Source organism: Lynx rufus, unplaced genomic scaffold, assembly GCF_022079265.1.
Source record: "Lynx rufus isolate CCGP_SWC_20201006 ecotype Redwood Valley unplaced genomic scaffold, mLynRuf1.p SCAF_22, whole genome shotgun sequence".
Lineage (NCBI taxonomy): Eukaryota > Metazoa > Chordata > Mammalia > Carnivora > Felidae > Lynx > Lynx rufus.
In genome coordinates this window covers 18,860,655-18,881,259 of record NW_025814837.1, presented here as the reverse complement: position 1 = coordinate 18,881,259, position 20,605 = coordinate 18,860,655, and the positions used below count along the sequence as shown (strand labels likewise).

General features: G+C 42.2%; 1 protein-coding gene across 1 annotated transcript in view; it reads left to right on the top strand.

The window, feature by feature from the left end:
- The window catches only part of GATA6 (GATA binding protein 6), a 29,597-nt gene that overhangs the window by 7,522 nt on the left and 1,470 nt on the right, over positions 1-20,605 (top strand). The window contains exons 3-5 of the mRNA XM_047086865.1: positions 1,920-2,045; positions 2,908-2,995; positions 3,089-3,192. Of these exons, the coding sequence (XP_046942821.1) occupies positions 1,920-2,045; positions 2,908-2,995; positions 3,089-3,192 (318 nt within the window). The remainder of the gene's footprint in view (positions 1-1,919; positions 2,046-2,907; positions 2,996-3,088; positions 3,193-20,605) is intronic.

Here is a 20,605-nt window from a genome sequence, read left to right as displayed (position 1 = left end):
AGGTCAGCCATTGTGCTTTGTAAATGGGTTATAAATGATACCAATGGAAGGGCGTGTTCATCAATTAGTTCTCGTGAGTTTCTTATTTATGGTTTTGATGGATCTAGCTTAGTTCTCAGAATGTTGAACCCAAGTTTGTTTAGCCAGCAGTACAGAACCAATCACTGTGAATTTGAACTTGTAATATATTGCAAAATAAGAGATTTATGGTGTAACTTGAATTCCTTGTCAGTGATGAATATAACTGAGATCATTTGTTACAAGGAACTTTTATAACCCATTCACCTTCATTTCACATGTTTATGGAGACTGGCTTCACTTATGATTTGCAGTTGACAGTCATAAAGTTCTTTGTTATAATGGCAAATTCTGATAACAAGTTTACTTCACGTTGGCTTCAAATTCCACTGGAAACTGTCATAAATGACCTGTTTATAAAATGAACCTTCTTGTCCTTTGTTTAATGATTTCACATTTACACAGAGAAAGCAGTGCTCTCCTAGGAAATTATTTTATTTTAACCATAAAAGAAAAAAGAAAAAAAAACCCGACGCGTAAGATTTTCTGTGTTTTTTTTTATTGTTTTAGCAAAGCAATTCCCCAAATAGTTTGCCTGTCAGCCAAGCATATTCACTTCAACCAAAAGTCAAATCTATTTTTTCTTAGCACTGACTTCTTAAAAATGTTGTAGCGCTAAGAGGCTTACTACCAGTGTCTCTTTGTTTTTATGACTTGTCTATAAAGAATAATGTGAAAGTGATACAATAGGATGTGAATTGTAAATGGAAAATTCAGTTTTATCTTTTAAATTTGCCAGCAAAGGATTTGAAAAATCTGTCCTTTCATTCTGAATATTCAGTACACCCTCAATTCATATTTTTGTTATACATTCTTTAAAACTATTCCTTTGTGAAATTAATCTATGTAGCTAACTTCCCAAATTCTGTTAACTTTCAACTTATTTTGGTCCTTGGATTTTTCCTCACAGCTTGTTTACTGAAGTCATGGCACTGTTTTTTAGTTGCCTCTCTAGGTAATTCAATAACAAATTTAGATTTTGGCATTTTGGAGAGTAACTTTTACTAGCTTAAATAATCTCTTTATAACTTACACATAATAATTTAGACGAGATGAATTCCCTTTATAGATATTACAGGCATAAAGGGAACATGGAAATCAGAATGACAGTGCCCTTTCTGATAATACCATTTAATCCTTTGTATGAACAAAAGTTGGGTATTGTACTGATAGGGTGAAGAAAATATATCCCTATCACTGTATGTAAGGTAATGCCAGCATTAAAACAATGCCATAAAATTTGCTTATCCTTTGTAAAATGAATAATACAAAAGCTCAGCAGTCAACTGTGATAATTATAAGACATGTATTAAAATATATTTCTTTATAAAAATATTGTACACTTTCCAAGATCCGTTCCTATCAGTATAACATATATAGGCCCTTCTAAAGTTTTTGGGTTGTTTCTCTGGATTTATCTGAGAAATAGACGTGGTTATCTCTAGTTTCCAGGTGAAGTGGAGACTGCACAAAGCCACTTAAGAACACTGGCAGGCATTTGTGATTTGTGATTGCATTTCATGACTTCTATCTCAGACCTCTGACAACAGTGAGCACAGTTATTGGCCAACATTGTGACTTCGTTCTGGTTATTCTATCATCTACGCTAATATGCTGGAGCAAACCAAACACACACGTGGGATGGAGCACTGCACCTGAAACTCCAGTTTCTTGGTCCAGAAAGGTCAATCTAATTACCCTTCAAATTCTTTTCCCAAGGGACCTTTGATTTATAATAAAGTACATGCTTGTTGATGACAGGGACACGCTGCATGGATGTACATAGCATATACATAAAATCACTTATATCTGTGCACTTACTGTCCTGTGCTACTTTTTAGCCTTCCTCCCGGCGGCTTGGATTGTCCTGTGCCAACTGCCACACCACAACCACCACTTTGTGGCGCAGAAATGCTGAAGGCGAACCTGTGTGCAATGCTTGTGGACTCTACATGAAGCTCCATGGGGTATGCCGCATATTCTGCTCATGTGTATACGTGTTTAGGGTCTTATTTGTACATGGTTTTAGTCAAGAAAAAAATCAGCCAAGGAGAGGGGATGAAAGTGAAAAATCTGATTTCCTATGTACGTGTTTTTGAATTTAGGATGTTATTAATTATAATATAAACTATTATCTCATATACTAGTAAGAAACAAAAAATACTGCCAATTGAACTGTCACACACATCCATTGTAAGACATCCCAATTTTAGAAATACTAAAATGTGAAAAATGTGCATTTTAGAGTCGACAACGTGGTAGTAACCTTTTTAAAAAACTGTATATTCAAAGGAAAAAAAGGCATGGAACCAACTAGAAATGCACAATAACTATATCTTTGACATTTGGGGAATGCAGCAAGTACTTTTATGCAAAGGAGCAATAATATATTTGGTAGTTATAGTTAGCAACATTCTGTTACTCATTTTAAGCATAGCACAAAATATTATAAACACATTAATCTTAAAAAGGATATTAACCTTGTATGTGTAGGAGAGAGAGAACACATGATCTCTTTGAAATAAAAATATGTACTTCTTGGTTTTACTCTGTAATTGAAGCTGTTTAAAACAATAAACAGTGAGTTGAGGGAATAAATTTTCCCTGGCAAATAACCCCATTCTCTCTGAGGGAATCTGCATTTGATCGGGAAAGTGTAGCCTTTGTCCAGGTTGGAATCTGTTGCGCATGTATCAAAATTGGACTGAAATTCATGCCAGCTTCTTTTATAAATGAGGGCTTTCAGTACCGATGTTGAGTCTTTAGTTAAAAGTTGTGTTTTCTTCCATATAATGTTAAACTTAAGGCCTATTTGAACATTTTTTTTAGGTGCCTCGACCGCTTGCTATGAAAAAAGAGGGAATTCAAACCAGGAAAAGAAAACCTAAGAACATAAATAAGTCAAAAGCTTGCTCTGGTAAATACAGTAAAATGCTATTTGATTGTAAAGCATCTGCTAGCTTGAACAGTAGAGTATGTGTGTGTTTATGAGGTTAATTTTGATTTGCAGGTAGTAGCAATAATTCTGTTCCTATGACTCCAACTTCCACCTCTTCTAACTCAGATGACTGCAGCAAAAACACTTCCCCTACAACACAACCGACATCCTCAGGGGTAAGTGTTAAAGCAGTATGTAGACTCATTCTAAGCTAGGGGGTTGCGCTTGCTCTCTAGTCTATTATCTCAAATTTTATCTTATCTGGTAGTACAATAATCTAAACCAACAGTTCGGTTTAGTTAGCTGATACCTAAGAATAGTTTTTAGAGGAGATTACATTTGAATGTCAACAGAATGACAAACGTAAGTACTTTACAAACCTCTTAATTAAGATCTATATCATTTTTTATGGTTAAATTAACCCAAGTAAAAGCAAGAAGTTTTGAAGTGCTTTCCAGAGTTTTAGTTGCAGGTTTCTATCTGAGCTGCCATATATATGTATTTCTAACGTAGACCAGGAGAACTAGGAGTCAGAGGTTTTATAGATCTCAGTGCCCATGGCAATTAAATTGCTTTTGCTTATCATAGAGAGACTCCCATCTTTTTTCCCTTCTCTCTTCTCTTCTCTTCCTCCCCCCGCTTTTCTTTTTTAATAAAATCATTTACCCCAAGAAAAGTTCATCACAGTTTGTGCTGTGCTGCTATATTCACCGATCTTCCTTTATCCACTGCCCTCCTGCCTTGCCGCCTTCTAACTCACCTTCATGGCACCCAGGCTCATTTCAGCCTTGCCGCAAGCCAGGGAGCAATTCTGGTTGTGAGTAATTACTTCTCCTGAGGGTAGAGATGCAAGGGTCTTCTCGAAGATCACAGTTTCTGTAAAGCTGTGACCGGAAACTCCGTTTTTCTCAACTGCCGAGCACCTAGTGTTTCCCACATTTACCCAGTGTTTCCCACATTTACCCAGAATGCTCTTTAAAAATGACCAGGCCTCACCCTAGACCACAGCGGGTGAGGTCTGGGCTGCAGGACTGTGGCAGTGAGCGTGCCTCGGTGATTTTAAGGATTACACCGAGACTAGTTTAAGTCAAAACACGAGCATTAAAATCCCTGTTTACTTAGTAATTGTTTTTCACATTTAGCTTTGCCCTGTTTGGGGTCCTTTGAAATGCTACAGATTCCTGGGCCCCACCCTGGATTTTCTGAGTCAGAGTCTCTGGGGGTGGGGCTTGGAAAGTTGTGTTTTTGAGCGAGCGCCCCAGGTGAAATTGAAACTGTTGCCCTCGAGGTGTCTTCTGACGGGGGTTTGGGAACCATAGAGCTGTTTTCTCTCCATCATATTTCGAATGGTTTAATAAGCAAAAATGAAACGTGAAAGAAGTTTTTTAGGCTGCTTAAAATTATATTTGATATTTCTCGTCCTCCATCCCAAATTCTGTTGGGCTTTTGCTTTTTGCTTTAATCACACAAGAAGTCTGTTGAGTTTCACAAGGCAAAAAGCCTTTCCATTGTTTTTTGTTTGTTATAGATAGATGTTAAAGAACGTTTCTAGCCTTTATGAAAGTGGACGCTAGTGTATGATTTTTTTTTCTTTAACAGAAGGGTTAGGTGTAATTTTAAGGGTCCAAACTGGTAAACAGAACATTTACCTGTGTGGAAATGGAAAGATAAAGATTATTTAAGAATGTTCTTTATTACACCCTAAGTCCTCGGCCACACTTATGTAGTAGTAGCTACCTACATAGGGCAAAACGATGAACCGGTTTTTGAAAGCACTAGGGTAGCAGCCAGGTTTTCGGCTTCAGTGTGATGTCAGTCTCTCCCAGCTGAAATGAAGCTAGCTGCCAGCTTCGGGTCACTTTTGTTTGTTAAGGTGAGCTTAAGCATGGAAAAAGCCAAATGTGAGTGGTAAATGGCACAGAAATACAGGTGTTTGCCCCTCGTCGGGCTTTGGGGGCTTGGAATCGCAGTGAGTGGGGTTCGTTTTGCTCTCGTGGTTTTGACCAGAAGGGACCATTTGCAAGTCTGATCAGTTGTCCTCCAGGGGAGGAGCCATGGGAAGTCAGTGACGGGCTGCGGCTCTGGCCTGCCTGGAAGAGGGACCTCGGGAGCTCTGCTACTGAGCTCTGGGTGCTTCAGTGGGCATCTCTCACCTGGGACTCAGCATGCTGGAGGTGGCTTGCCGGTCAGTGCCCTTTGGAGGAACGCTCCATTCCCTGCTAGAGGCCAGGAGGCAGAGCAGTAAGGATTGTGGAGGTTGGTGGAGTTTGAGAGCAGTTCCGTGCAAAGTCTCGTGCAGCAAGCCCCCAGCATTCCCTTAGCCTGTGCAGCCTCCGCGGGAGCCGGGCCGTGCGAGCTGCGGACCTGACCAGGGGGGACAGCTTGCAGAGCCCAAGCAGCCTCAAAGCCTCTGTGACACCTTTTCTCACAGCCGGGGCTACAGTGTGCTTGCCCTCCTCCCTTCCCTCTGTAGGGACTCACCTCCCACCCTTCCCCCGCCTGGGCTCCACAGGCACCCGGGCTTTCGGGGTTCTCTCGAAGGTTAGTCCATCACGGATGTCTCCAGCAGCCCCTACCTGACGTGGCTGTTGTGGGGAACCAGGCCTACCGCACAGAAGGCAATCTGCTGGCTGCCTTTGGAAACTATCCCTCTCCAGGAATAATTGTGGTAGACCTGAATGGTCTTGCCAGGTTACTGCTGAGGAGTGCCACTGTGTGTACTCAGTGGCCCCTTAGAACCTTCAGAGCCTTCCCTGGGTGTGTGCGGCCGGCCAGGGGCTGGGAGAGCTGTGAGGAGGACCATGCTGGGGGCGCCGTCTGTGAGCAGCTGGCCAAAGCATTTGTGAAAGGTGGCTGCGCTGACAAGATGTGTCCTTTTCCCATTTTGGTCACAGTTTGTGATGTTGGAGGGAGCCGGTATCGTGACTGGATGTTTCTAGGAGTTGGGGAAGTGCCACAGGTGAGGGAAATGTTACGTGTGCAAAGCAGGGCTGTGCCTGGTACTAGCACACGGCACCCTGGTGGGCTCCTTTGATGATGGGTCCGTCCCACTGATCTCCAGTGGCCCCTGTGGCCCACAAGTGGCGGAAGTTAGTAGTTCAGGGTTATTTCACTTTAACTGGGACAACGGAGCTACAAAACAAAGGGCAATCTTAGGCATACTCCCAGTGGAAGGCAGGAACTGGGGGCCACCTGAGATGTAAGTGGTGACATAACTGCTTGTCCATCTTAATGATTGTAACAGCAAGGAAGTCAGAATGTTTGTTGCAAAGGTCCACGTCAAACCTGCTGTTCCTTTTAATTCCCCCCAGGGAAAGTGTAGGACATGATCAGTACGCATTCCCAGCAGGCTTCTTTTATTTATTTTTTTAAAGTGTTTTTTTTTTTTTAAGTTTACTTATTTATTTTGAGAGAGAGAGAGCTTGCACAAGCAGGGGAGGGGCAGAGAGAGGTGGGAGAGAGAGAATCCCATGCAGACTTCTCCCTGTCAGGGCAGAGGAGCCCCAAATGCAAGGCTTGAACTCACAAAGTGTGAGATCATGACCTGAGCTGAAATCAAGAGTCCGAACACTTAACCAACTGAGCCACCCAGGCGCCCCTAACAGGCTCCTCTTAAATCCTGATGTTCCTACCCTGTCCTGCAAGTGGGCATGTTCATGTGGGGACACCAGGTGTCTGTGGCTGGTTTCTGAGCTAGCCCAGCAGGAGCTGAATATTCTGGAGGGAGGGAAGCTGCTGCTGTGAGCAAAAGCTCCAGGGTTCCCTCCCCAACAGCAGTGAAGGAGTGGGCAGGATTCCTAGCACGCAGCATTTGGCATTCTTCCTTGATAAGTGTCTAAGTGCCACAGAAATCATTTTTGCAGTGCTCTGAAGCCTCATTTCTTTCCTTATTTGTCGTAAAGCTGCAATGTCTTAGCTTTTTATATACTTGTTGCTAATTTGTGTTTTAACTAGATCTCTTGTAAAAGGAGACATTCCTTCTGATGGTCATCAGGTCATTGACCCAGCTACCTTATTATGACTCAGTTTCTCTTTGTTGTAGGCTTTGTATGTGTGGTGTGTATATGTTAGAGGTGGGTTATATGTTAGAGGTGTATATGTTAGCCCTTGCCCACAGAGCCCCTGGGTGGCTCAGTGGGTTAAGTGTCTGACTTCAGCTCAGGTCATGATCTCCCAGTTTGTAAGTTCAAGTCCCGCGTGGGGCTTCGTGCTGACAGCTCGGAGCCTGGAGCCAGCTTTGGATTCTGTGTCTCCCTTCCGCCGCTCATGCTCTGTCTCTCTCTCTCTCTCTCACTCTTTCTCAAAAGTAAATATTTAAAAAATAAAATAATAAAATAGCCCCTGTCTTGTTTGTTCCTTTGGAATGCTTGTGTTAAGAAATGTGTTAACTTGATTTTTGTGCCCTTTGAACTTAAAGATACATTTTCCAAGAAAAGTCTTTCATGCTAAAATTTTCTTACACCTGTAGGTTTACTGAAAAATATGTATTTAGTTAACTTAAATAGATAACAGATTTTCTTTGGCATATATATATATGTTCTCTGGATTGTGAGAATATTTAAATCTTTCATTGAATTCCATTTATTGACTAAATTACATTTTATAGTTTTGTTTTTTATTATTTAGGAGGGAAATAGGGGAACATGTTCTATTTTAGCAATTCCCAAGTAAAATTTAATAAGTATAAAATATTCTTATTCCTCTAAGACTTGTAGCTGAAAATTAGCAAAACTAGAGAACACTTTACGTATATGTAAAACCTATATGATATGTGTATGTAATAGGTGTATATATATTATATATGTAATATATATTTATTATGTACATATATATAAGCTTTATCTCTTTATCCTCAAATTTTATAGGTCAAAAGTATTTCTCTTACTTTCCTTTGGTACAGGAAGGGTTAATTTGGGGTTGAAATCAGCAATAAGACTTAATGTCTGGGAATAAGAAATCACCGAACATATTTGCCTGCCTAGAGGTAGTTCTGTAACTAATTACTGAAAAAAATTAAAAACTACTTAAGTTTATATTAAAACTTTAAAAACTTTTTACTTAAGTTTATATTAAAACTGCAAATGTTGAAGTCCTCATAAATTCTATAATGTTGGAATAAATGGAGATGAGCTATATCTCACTAATCCTTGCTTTATGGTCATTACTCCATTTAAATAGTATTGTGCTACGGGAGGCCCTGTTCACAATGGAGTAAAATAAGGTATCTGACCTCAGATTGTTTAGAATGTGGTGGTAGTGGTGGGGAGCAGGTGTAGACAGATCTCACTGCTGATTAGATGTGGAAGTGCGTTAAAGGAACGACACAGTAGAGTATGTAGGAGTCGAAAGGAGGGAGCTGTTGATTCAACCTCAGAGTTGGAAATGGCTTCACAGAGAACTTTTGAATTAGTTGGGTAGGATTTTTGCAGGGGAAACCCTGGGATGGAGCTTTCCAGAAGGAAGAGCATGGTATCTGAGGTACTTCAAGGACAGTTTCAGTGGCCAGTGTCACAGAGTGTAGGGTGTGGAGCCAAAGGCAGCAATGGGGCCGGTGAATCGAGTGCAAGTACACTTTGAAAACTGGCTCAAATCAATAGTAGGGCGCCAAGTACCTTCATTTCTAAATGATGGACTTGGTCTAGCACCCAACTTTAGTGACAAATGTGTTTCTTTTTCTGGATTGCTGGAGTCCAACAATTAAAGCATTCTTAATGGCGTATTTTGATAATTGATGTAAACAAATGCTAGCATGCTCCCGCTTGTACGTTTTACAAGCAGGTTTTCCCTTCGTAATTAGAAAAACCTTCCCTTGGAGCTAGTGATGTGCTCTGGTCTCATGGCATGCGATGTAGGCCTGGGGTTTAGTTTCTCTGTCTCCAGGGCTTCTCAGGGCAAGACGGTTTGTGGTGGTTGCCGGGTGAATCTTCCTCTGAATGGAGACATGTTAGGCATGGTGTCTTGGGGATAGGAAATGTTTCCTCACCTCTGTGGTTTGTTGCTGTTAGTAGACAGCTTCCACGATGAGAGGCACACCTCCTTAGACTGAGGCAAGGACCTCATCTCAGATTTGATGCTGGCTGGTTCTGTGTTTTTGAGGGTGGGCCTTACTTTGTGTTTGGTCATTTTCTCGATGTGAGATAGGTGTCTTCATTCCTGCCTCATTTATTCTTCTGGGATGCTAGGTGCCTAGCTAGACCTGTTTCCCGACTGCAGTCACTCCTTGGTAATAACTCTATTCAACAACCTTGTCAGAAGTACTTCTGAGCTGCATGGTGCTAAATGTTGGGCTACAAGTGGTTTGAAAGAGTTAATGTGCCCTCATAGTGCTTGTGGCTACAGCAGTGATTTAGGGACTGACACTTGTTAGGATATCTGGATGTTCTTCTGAAGAACAATTTCAGACAACAGTTAACATCTTTAAGGCATTCTGGAGAAAGGTTATGTACTTTGTAGGTTAGTGGTTAATGTTTAAAAATCTTTTTGTAGATTTTGTGTATTGATATTCGCATCCTATGCTGCAAATCGGAAAACACCACTTTAATCACAGCTTCTTTATTAGCAAATTTATACTCCACTGTCTTTTTGTCCAAGTAATTATTCACACTGGATTTATTATGGCATTATGGTTTGTCATAAAATAATAGATCCTGCATTATTAACTATTCCTACAATAGTTAAGTAGCTGAAAGGTACATTCGTGAAGGACTTACAAAAATGGTAAGAGTTGCTTTCCTTCAGAAGAATTGGACTCTGCAGAGCAGTTCTGGTTCAGGAGGCTCCTGGAGCAGGACAAAAAATTACTGCTCGCCTTTTTTTTTTTTTAAATGTTTATTTTTGAGAGAGAGAGAGAGAGCACGAGCAGAGAGATTGGGAGACACAGAATCTGAAGCAGGCTCCAGGCTCTGAGCTATCAGCACAGAGCTGGACGCAGGGCTCGAACACCTGAACTGATCATGACCTGAGCCCGAGTTGGACGCTTGACCAACTGAGCCACCCAGGTGCCACTACTGCTCATCTCTTAAGCTGAATATTTTACAGGTGTCCTTAGGTTGCAGGAGAGTTGGGTATTAGTGTTAGCCTTGCATTTTATCATTGTACTCTTGCTTCTGAGAAATCTCTCCTTTTTCCATTCTTCATCATTTATGAGATACTGGACATAGCAAAGCAGAAGTCTGCTTCTAAGTACTTGTACATGTCAGGTGTTTTAGGTACCTTTTCTCTTTCATAATTATCACTCTACGTATGTTGTTTTATCTCCATTTTTGGTTTGTGAAGGGGGGAGTGAGACTCGGAACAAAGTAACAAGCCCAAGGTTGTGTATATGTTAAGAGGCAGGGCTTGGATTTGGACCCGGGTCTGGCCATCAGTGTTATCATTATGGCATACTAGATTAATATGTGATATTATGCAATATTGAAATCTTCAGAGAGAAAAAATAATATTTTCTTAAAGAAATCTGACCAATTTTCATTAGTAGTTTGAGCGTCAGAAATCATCCTGCCGAAACGGGTGGGAAAACGGTGCCAGAGAAGTGATTTGCTTGCGACCAAATACATAAGGCACATTATACAAATCTTCTTGTCAATATCGTACTTCTAAATAAAATATATTATGGTACTAAGACTATGTCAATTGGGTAATAAAAGAATAACAGGCAGTGAAATTTACTGTGGTTGATGTCCCTAATGTGATTATAAAAAGCTCTCTTAAAAGTATCAAACACAAGGTTGCAATAGTAACATCCTTCTAAGGGTGTGATTTCAATCTGATACACAGTGAGTGCCAAGTTAGGTGGAACTTTTAAGAATGTTCCAATTGCCTTTAGTTAGTTTTTATGAAATCATTGAAAAGCATTTAATAGGCAAGTGTCCATTTCCCTCAGAGTTTATAGTTTACGATACTCTTTTCTAAATGAATAAAAACAGAGTTGAAAAGTCATTAATCTCCCACAAGCGTCTGTGAGAGTCTTGCAGTTAGGTATCATTATTGCCTCATTTACAAACCAGAATCCGCAGTGACTCCATAAGGTCACAAAACCAGCCGGTGTGGAAGCTGGGACTGGAACCGAGGTCTCTGGCCTGCTACCACTCCCAGGGAGCTGACCAATCATCACAGTTATTAACATCCCACTTGCCTCTTGCTACAAGCCATGAACGTAAATATTTTGTTGGCATTTTATCTTCATGCTCCCTATGTGCCAGGCTCCCTTTCTTCTTTCAGTTCCTTCTAATAACTCACGTTCCTGTCTGACCACATCGGCCTTCACTGTGAAAGTCACACGCCAACCTGGCAAGGAACACGTAAGCGTGTGGGGTTTACATACTTTCATTTTGATCTCAAGGCCTCTTCCAGACTTCCCTCTTTCTGTGTTGTGTGTACGTGTGTGTATGCGCGCAGGTCTGTGTGTTATGGGGAGGATGGTGAGGAGTCCTTAAAAATGCATTGCGCTACATTAATATCCAATGCCTTTATCTGTATATTAGGAAACAGCACAACTGTATCGTTCTTTAAATAGTTTATGATATATTTGTCCACCCAATTTATCACAGGACTGTGGTTTATTTAATAAGTGACTCATCATCACAAACTGAAAGCCAGAATACTAGGTAGAGCATAAGTGTGGGGAGAATGCCACACACCTTCTCATATAGCCTCAGGTTAGAAGGCTTCATTTCACAACACAGAGTTTCTCTGTAGATTACAAATTATTTGCAGTTGCCCCCCCACCCCCCAACCCGGGCCTCTGTAAGAATATACAAATTGTCACAAAACATGAAATAATGTTACGGGAAAACATGCCCAAATTTAAGAAATCTGGCTTAGAATGCTCTGAAATGTTATTGCTAAATGAATCTTCGAAGAAAATGAATTCCTTTACTGGAACAAAAGTAATTTATTATGCGTTTCATGGGCGTCTGCCAAAAGGGTTACTAGCGATATGAAGATCTAATGGATATGAACTGAATACAGTCTGTTTGCTTTGTTCATGTTGAGATCTACCTGTTAATTTTTTCTGAAATTTTAATAACTTTAAAAAGCATCTACAAAGACAGGCGTTGGCATATGTGATAATTCATAATTCAGCTACCTATCGCACCAGACCCAGCACTTGGGATCTGTGGGACTGAGCACAGAGTATTTTATTGACTTCAGATTTTAAGAAAGATTTGAACAAATAGACGACAGGTATTGATCTCAGTGTACTGTTGCAGTCCTGTGGGTAAAGAGTTTCAAGTCAGTATCTGAGGATGTTCAAATGCCTGTTTACTTACTGTGCTGCAGTTTTAGGTGTTGTTAGCGTGGCCTGGTTTCATCAGAGCACACGTGCCAGAATCATATTTTTATCTTATTAAGTACAGACACTTTTAATTTAAAGCTCTGATTAAGCTTATTTGCTTGATTCATGGTGTAGCCTTAGTATGGTCTGCAGTTTAGTCTGGGGTTCACGGAGTAGCAGCTGGAAGGAAATCGATTCAGGCATCCAGGCACTAGCTCCAGCCCTATGTGTGACTGTAGTAAAGCTGCCAAGGTTTTGTAAAGCCTCTGTTTTCCTCCTACTAAAAGGGAAAAGTAATTCCTACCATCTGGTCCTTAAGAGCATTGTGTAGCATAAGTGGGAGATGCCTGCAGACCTCTTTGAAGCTCAAGGAGAACAGTATTATTTAAATATAATCTTGGAAGTTAATAGTGATGTGCTTTATTTGCATGGCATTTTTTTTCATCCCAAGGCATCAGAAATAAATCCTTACTTTCCTTTAAGAGATGTAGAGCTATTGTGTTAACAAAGTAACTACATTTTAAATAATTTTATTCTGATCGCCACAGTTATTCATTCCTTGTGACAGTACTTTCATAACGCTTTCTTGTAAATGCTGCTTGGTTCTCAGACCATGGTCTGCTTTTTCTGATTGAAATGGGAGATGAGGATACTCATCCAATCTGAAAAACCAGTTGTTTTTTTTTTTTTTAATAAAAGATCATAACTTACCAGGTTTTAAATCTTTTCTCAGGATCCTTTGCCACCTAATTTGACAACTACAATAGAGTCATCCATTTTGATTCATTTTAGAAGATAGACTTTTTCTTTAGAATGCTGGTGACTTCAAGTTGTGGGGCACCCCAGCCCCCGTCATTTATGTTTGTATGTTAACATTTTACTGATAGTCCCAGGGCACTCATAAACACTGGGTGTGCCTTTCATCACCGTGACAAACCTGGTATGGGTGCATAGATGCATGAAACAATGGGATCCTTTGCCCAGGTTAGATTGTATAGAATTGTCTTTACCTACTTGGAAAGGGCAGCGTCCTCGGGTCTGGATATAACCTGGGCTACTCAGGCCCAGAAGGGGCGTGAGGGCCCAAGGGGACAGCCAGTGAGTTCTCCATTAAAGAACTTGCTAGTTAAATTACAAGGAAATGAGTAAAATATTTTGCTAAAAACTGAGTTAGGTCATTGGCTGCAGTGATCATGACTCTCCCGGCTTTTGAGAGAAGGCGCTATGTTCTCTTGCTTTGAGTTGTTACTGGAGACGGGTTTCACGGGTCCTGATGGAGACAGAACTCTTGTGTTTCTGTATCTTGTGCCACTTCCTAAACTATTAGTGAGTCACTTTTGTGTCTGGTCCTATGACCTCCATTCAAACTGCAATGAGTGTAGTTTTTAGGGTGGAAGTTAAGATTTATCTGAAAGTGTTTCTCCTTTGTTGGGATTAGTTTTTTGTTTTTTTTTTTTAACTTGAGGCAGGCCACTATAAAGCACTGCAAGAGCCTAACCTAGAGGTTACAAAAGCAGAGAAGAGAGCGTTGGCAGTGAGGGATGGCTGGCTTCCCCTCACACAAGAAAAAGCCGTAACCACAAGCTTACTTAGATGTGTAGGAAGGACAGATCAGAGGCCATGGAAGCCGACAGTCTGAATTCGAGTTAAAGAGGCAGTGTGATCATCATCAAAGTCTCATGCTCTGGGAATGATCACACACTCACCCTCAACCTGCCTGGGGTGCAGTGTTTTGTTTCTTTAGATCAAGGCTCCATCGAGAGAGATTATGGCATGGAGGACTAAACACACCCCAGTTGACTCCTTTTTGGTTTCCTTCCTCAAAAATGAAATTTATGTTTATAATTCATAAGCTAGAGGATCTGTGTTATTCTTCTGTGGGGTGGCTGTGTTCTGTAAGGGTTTCCTTAGCTCTGATGGGTTGCCCAGCCGACGCTGCCTTAGGAGGGGTCTCTGGGCCTGCCTGTAAGGGTGTGTGTGAAGTAGAGGCCGAGAAAGAGAACTGACAGGGTGGGTGAGCCCACTGTGAGCCAGACACTGCTGGCCACTGACTCTACGAGTTTATCAGATCAGAAATCCTTGACTTTTCAGATATATGTCCGAAAATTATTCTCACAGGAAAAGAAAAACGTCCATGTGACCTACAGGTGAGCTGTGTCTGCTTCACAGGCTAGTGGATATTTTCCGTGTCCTGGCTGCAGCAGCCTGGGTGTCCCTGAAGTCATTTATTCCTTTAAGAGGGAGATTTCCAGCCCAGCTGCTCTGCCAGGTCTCCTACCTAGCCTGGCCTGGGTTCAGTGCTAAGCCCAGGCTGAGTCTGGTGCTGATAACACATTCTTTCAACAGGAAGTGCCTCCATTTTCAGTTGTCTGTAGGAGGGTGGAGGGCAGATAAGCTGTGAATGGAAACACAGAACAGATTTCGGCCCCACCCTCAGAATGTACTTTGATCAGAGAAAGAGCCAGGACCTCCGCCTGCCTGAACTGTCCACCAGAAGGAGGAAGGATGGTTCAGCTGTGGGCAATCTGAGGTGCTCCCCTCTGCCTCTGTCCAGAAACACTGGCTGGGTTAGATGGGTGTAGGTGAGTCAAATACCTGCTTTTGCTGAACTAAAGTCCTTTCAAGGTTTCAACTAGTGTGGGAAAACATTAGCCAATTGAAATTTATGCTTGTAATTTTGTGTGCATGTCCTTGGGTGTAGGGTCTTAAGTTTTCTCTGATTTTCCCCCCCAAATTGTACTGATCTTGATAGGTAGCTCTTGAATATACTAAAGAGGAAAAGACACTTAGGACGAACAATGATGTGACAAGCCAGGTTTCTAAAGGAGAGTTGTGACAATTCTAGATTTCTTATATGGTTAGAATACTGGTTTTGAGTGTTTGGTGTTTTAACTTACATGCAACCATGTTTCACGTGTACATGGCTGGCTAGGTTCCAACCGATGCTAGGTGGCATGGAGGTAGGTGACTTCAGGGGTACATGGCCCTTCTGGCCCTCCTTTCTCTCTGTTACTTCCTCCTCTCTGGTTCCTCTCTATTTTTTCCCCCGCTACTTTATGACTCTTTCCAGGCTGGCTCATCCCTCAAGTGCTTTTGCATCATATTTCTGGTGCTAATGTCTTCAACCTTCCCCAAAGTTAGACAGCACTACTCCTTTCAGTTAAAATATTCAAAGGAAGGTATAGATGGCTGATAGATGGTCCCCTGGCCCTACCTCTCTTGGATTCCCCTGAAATACTTTCGCTTGTGCATAAATTTTACTGATGACATAGTTATATCCTTCTGTTTTTCATTTAACATTGCATTATAGGATTTTTCCCACTTTGCCACATGATCTTGTTTTTAATAATTGCATCGTAGTTCACTGAGCGGATGGACCTTGCTTTTCCAAACCATCTCGTATTATTCGGTATTAGATTATTTACGTGATTCCCACTATTGTAAATAACTGTGCCATGAATGTCTTCCCATGAGGAGCCTTTCCCTTCCTTTGAATTCTTTCCTTGTAAACACATCTCCAGAAGTGCAATTACAGAGCTCAGTAGGATATAAAGTTCTTGATGGCTCTGCTTAAGGCATGTACCAGAATATAGCTGCACCAGCCATGGATGAGGGGACTGGGGTTATCAGAGTCTCATCAGATCTTATCATGTGATCTCATTATGTATCATTACATACAATTTTTATTTTATTTTTATTTTATTTTTTATTTAAGTAAGCCCTACTCCCAATGTGGGGCTTGAACCCATGACCCTGAGATCAAGAGTCTCATGCTCTAGGAGCACCTGGATGGTTCAGTGGGTTAAGTGTCTGACTTCAGCTCAGGTCATGATCTCTCAGTTTGTGAGTTCGAGCCCCACGTTGGGCTCTGTGCTGACAGCTCGGGGCCTGGAGCCAGCTTCTGATTCTGTGTCTTCCTCTCTCTCTCTCTGCCCCTCCACCGCTCATGCTTGCGCTCTCTCTCTCTCTCTCTCTCTCTCTCTCTCAAAAATAAATGAACATTAAAAAAAAAGTACCGACTGAGCCAGCCAGGTGCTCCATAAACATTTTATTTTTTATTGAGGTATGATTGACATACAAAAGAAAGCTGTGCACTGCAGTATTTCATGTTGAAATAGTGTATCCCCATCTACAAATAAGGGTCTCAGTTGTTGGGCACAAGCACATTTTTTTTTCTGAGAAAGTCAGATGTCACTTTTGATTTCAAATGAGCTGATGTTTTTCAGGTACTCATCACTCATGTAATTTGGGATTTGCCTGTCCTTTGACATAGGAGTCATTTTTGACTGATCAAAGAAGACAATAGGTATTTCAGTTGGTAGCTGTTAGGATTATTGCTCAGGTGTTAAGAATAATGTTCAAGGTATTAGGATTTCTTTAATGTGGTTTATTTGAAGAAGGCCCATGAGCCTTTTGAAGGGCTAAAGAAGCACCTTGTTTTGTTTTGTTCTCTGAAGAGTTGTCAGTAACGATTAGAAGAAGGTCATTAGAAGAAGGTCATTAGAAGGGCACCTGAGTGGCTCAGTCGGTTGAGTGTCCAACTTTGGCTCAGGTCATGACCTCATGGTTCGTGAGTTTGAGCCCCGCATTAGGCTAGATGCTGTCAGCGCAGAGCCAGCTTCAGATCCTCTGTCTCCCCCTACCTGCCCCCTGGGCTCATGTTCTTCCTCAAAAATAAAATAAGCATTTGAAAAAAAAAAAGATGGTCATTGTTGAGGTGGTTTTCAGTTAGCTCTGAATGAGTTCCACCTTTGCTCCCACCAAGTGATGGTGGTAAGTCTCCCCAGCCTGGCAAAGGTGGGGAGATTAAATTAGGTCTGTGCTCCTTAACAATAATAATAAAATAATATTAATAGTGCTGTTTGCTTCTGTCATTTTCCTGTTGTCAGATACTGTTGTAAAGGCTTTATGTATCTTAATGAATTGAGTTCTTGCAATAACCTCAGGATACAGATGCGTCTTTTTTAGCTTCCATTTTCAAGGTGAGGAACCTGAGGCATAGAGAGTTTTAGATGAGGCCTTCTCAGTTACCTCTCCCACATTGTGCCCTTGCGCCTTTTGCTTAATCCTTCCGTTTCAGCTGGCTTTGCTTGGGAATGTGCCCTGCATGCCTCCCCTTCCGAATACCCTTTCCTTACCAGTAATAATGGCTTCCCTTGATGCTTACCATGGCAAGGCGCCATGCTGATGCTTTTGCAAACATTGAATTGTCACAGTCCTACTTGATGGGTGATGTGAGGGCTAGTTTCTAGTTTCCCCAGGAGGAGGCTCGGAGAGGTGACCTCACTCAGTAGGCGGCTGAAGCAGGGTAATGCTTGCAAGTCCCTCCATATTGGCCCCCAGCGTTGCAGGCTGCGTGTGGCCCACCCCCGGAATCCTTTCCCCTTTGTGGTTCCTTTTTTGACCTACTGCTCCCTTCCAGTGTCTCAGCTACTCATTTATCATCTGTGATGGGCAGTTGACCATTCTTACTTTCAAGTATGTATGTGGCCTGGGAGCTCACCCAGGGAGCGTCTGTCTCTTTGGGCTCATAGATCCAGTGCCTGGCTCTCATAAACATATTGCTAATGTTTCTTGTTGCTGACCTGTGGTGGTGACGATCCCTCTGCTATCTCAGCATGTCTGGCCATGTGAGGCGGGCTGCTTCCTGGGCCGATCCGGGTGGGTACCCTCTTTCTTTCAGAAAGGCTTGCTGTGGTGAAGTCAGATTTAGTCAGAGAAATGCACATGTGCTTTTTTCTGGGAATAGGTAGATCAATATGGAATTGGGTGTGACCCATCACTTACAAGTGCATCCACTCTGCTGGTTGTATGATAGCTCCTTTCTAAAATGCAGAGTAGGGGCGCCTGGGTGGCGCAGTCGGTTAAGTGTCCGACTTCAGCCAGGTCACGATCTCGTGGTCCGTGAGTTCGAGCCCCGCGTCAGGCTCTGGGCTGATGGCTCGGAGCCTGGAGTCTGTTTCCGATTCTGTGTCTCCCTCTCTCTCTGCCCCTCCCCTGTTCATGCTCTGTCTCTCTCTGTCCCAAAAATGAATAAACGTTGAAAAAAAAAATTTAAAATGCAGAGTAATGGAGTATCACCCTTTTGTTTATTTTTTGGGGGGATTAAATCTGGGTCTGTGATGGGTTTGCTCATAGTGGAGTTTCTGGAATTAATGACTAAAGTTACTTTACCCTATTTATATGGGTAACCAAATCCATAGTTTTGTTGGTGTGTTTGACAGGATTATTTCAGCTATTTCAAATTCTAAGTTTTTGACATCTCAGTGACTTTGTGAAGTTTGCTTTCTTATGTACCCAAAGCCCTTAGTTTAAGTCTTATGTTAAAATGTTAATTAATTAATCAATTTTTAAAAAATGTTTATTTATTTTTGAGAGAGAGCTTGAGCACGCAAGAGTTGGGGGTGGGACAAAGAGAGGAGGACAAAAGATCCAAAGCAGGCTCTGCACTGACAGCAATGAGCCCAACGCAGGGCTTGAACTCACCAACTGTGAGATCATGACCTGGGCCAAAGTCAGTTGCTTAACCGACTGAGCTACCCAGGTGCCCCTAAGTTTGTGTTAATTTAAAAAGAAGTTTGAGTGTGGCAGTACTGTTGTCGCTGCATTTTTACAAACCCACCTTTTTGCCAGGAAAGGGATGGATTGGTTAGCTGTGAGGGGCTGGCTTTGGTCTGTCCATTTGGGAGGAAGTGGAGATGGGCAGATAGGAAGTCCCATGGCCAGACCCTCCTTCCCAGCCTCATGTGGTTATTGTGAAGATTGGAGAGAAAAACAAGATTTTTTTTCCAGAAAGAGCAAAACCACTCTGACTTCCAGGCCCCCAAGTGGAGCCAAGGGGGCTCAGCATACCTTTCATTCAGTTCAGCCTGTTTCTGGTGCCCCGTGTTTCTCTGAAGGAGATATAACATCAGCTCAGCCAGACAAATGGATGTTTTGAAAAGCACAAAACATTCTAGCTGTGTCAAAAAAAACAAATATCCAGTGATTTGTGGGATTAAACACTGAAAGCTAGGAAGAAATAATGAACTTCAGAGCTTTCTAGAAGGAAAAAGCCATGATTTAAGTATGGGATCATGGCTACATTTTAATTTTTTTATTATTTTATCTTTATTTTTTTAACGTTTTTATTCACTTTTTGAGAGACAGAGAGAGGCAGAGTGCAAGTAGGGGAGGGGCAGAGAGTGAGGGAGACACGAATCTGTAGCAGGCTCCAGGCTCTGAGCTGGAGCTCGATGCGGGGCTCGAACCTATGAGCCGCGAGATTATGACCTGAGCCAAAGTCGGCTGCTTAACCGACTGAGCCACCCAGGAGCCTCTATCTTTATTTATTTATTTATTAAAAAAAATTTTTTTTTCAACGTTTATTTATTTTCGGGACAGAGAGAGACAGAGCATGAACGGGGGAGGGGCAGAGAGAGAGGGAGACACAGAATCGGAAACAGGCTCCAGGCTCTGAGCCATCAGCCCAGAGCCCGACACGGGGCTCGAACTCATGGACTGCGAGATCGTGACCTGGCTGAAGTCAGACGCTTAACCGACTGCACCGCCCAGGCGCCCCTCTATCTTTATTTTTTAATAAACTTTTTACTTTGAAGTGATTTTAGGTTTACAAAATCACTTCAAAGTAAGTTACAGAGGTCATGCAGAGGTCTACTGTACCCCTTGGCTCAGTTTCCCCAGATGCCAGCCTTGGGTTTCCATGATGCTTTCATCCAGACCGTGGAAGCAGCATTGGTTCGTTAACTGACACAAGGCCCTGTCCCCTAGGTGTCCTTCTCAGACCTGACACCTTAGGCAGTTCTCCTGAGCTTGCTCTGGGCTCTGATACTTTCTCAGTGAGCCTCATTCAGCAATTGTGTGACATTAAGGCCAAGTTCCAGGCTATCAGGCCTAAGACCACAGAGGTGACTGCCCTTCTCAGTGGGGTGGTGCCACATCTTGTCACTGGGATGCTGGCCCGTGGCCCCTCTGTGGGTTACATTCTTTCTCCAAAAAGGTGTGGGCTTGCTTGAGAGAGTAGTGGTCTTTCCTCTTGTCTTTTTCTCTTTGGAAGGAAATGAGGGCCCTGTGGATGAGGTAGGTGGTTAGCATTCAGTTGGAAGGAAGGCTGGTTCGTGCAGACTTCTAAGCTATGCCAGCTGTCACTGTACCCTGTTCTTTCCCCTGGAACCCTGCGTGTTCCCTTGTGTCCTTATAGATCTTGTAAGTCCTTATCTAAGTGTAGCATGCATACAAATCCCAAGGGAAACACAGCTGTGTTTCCTGTACCTGGCACAGGAGGGGACAGCGGAATGTTCTGCAGGTCTAAG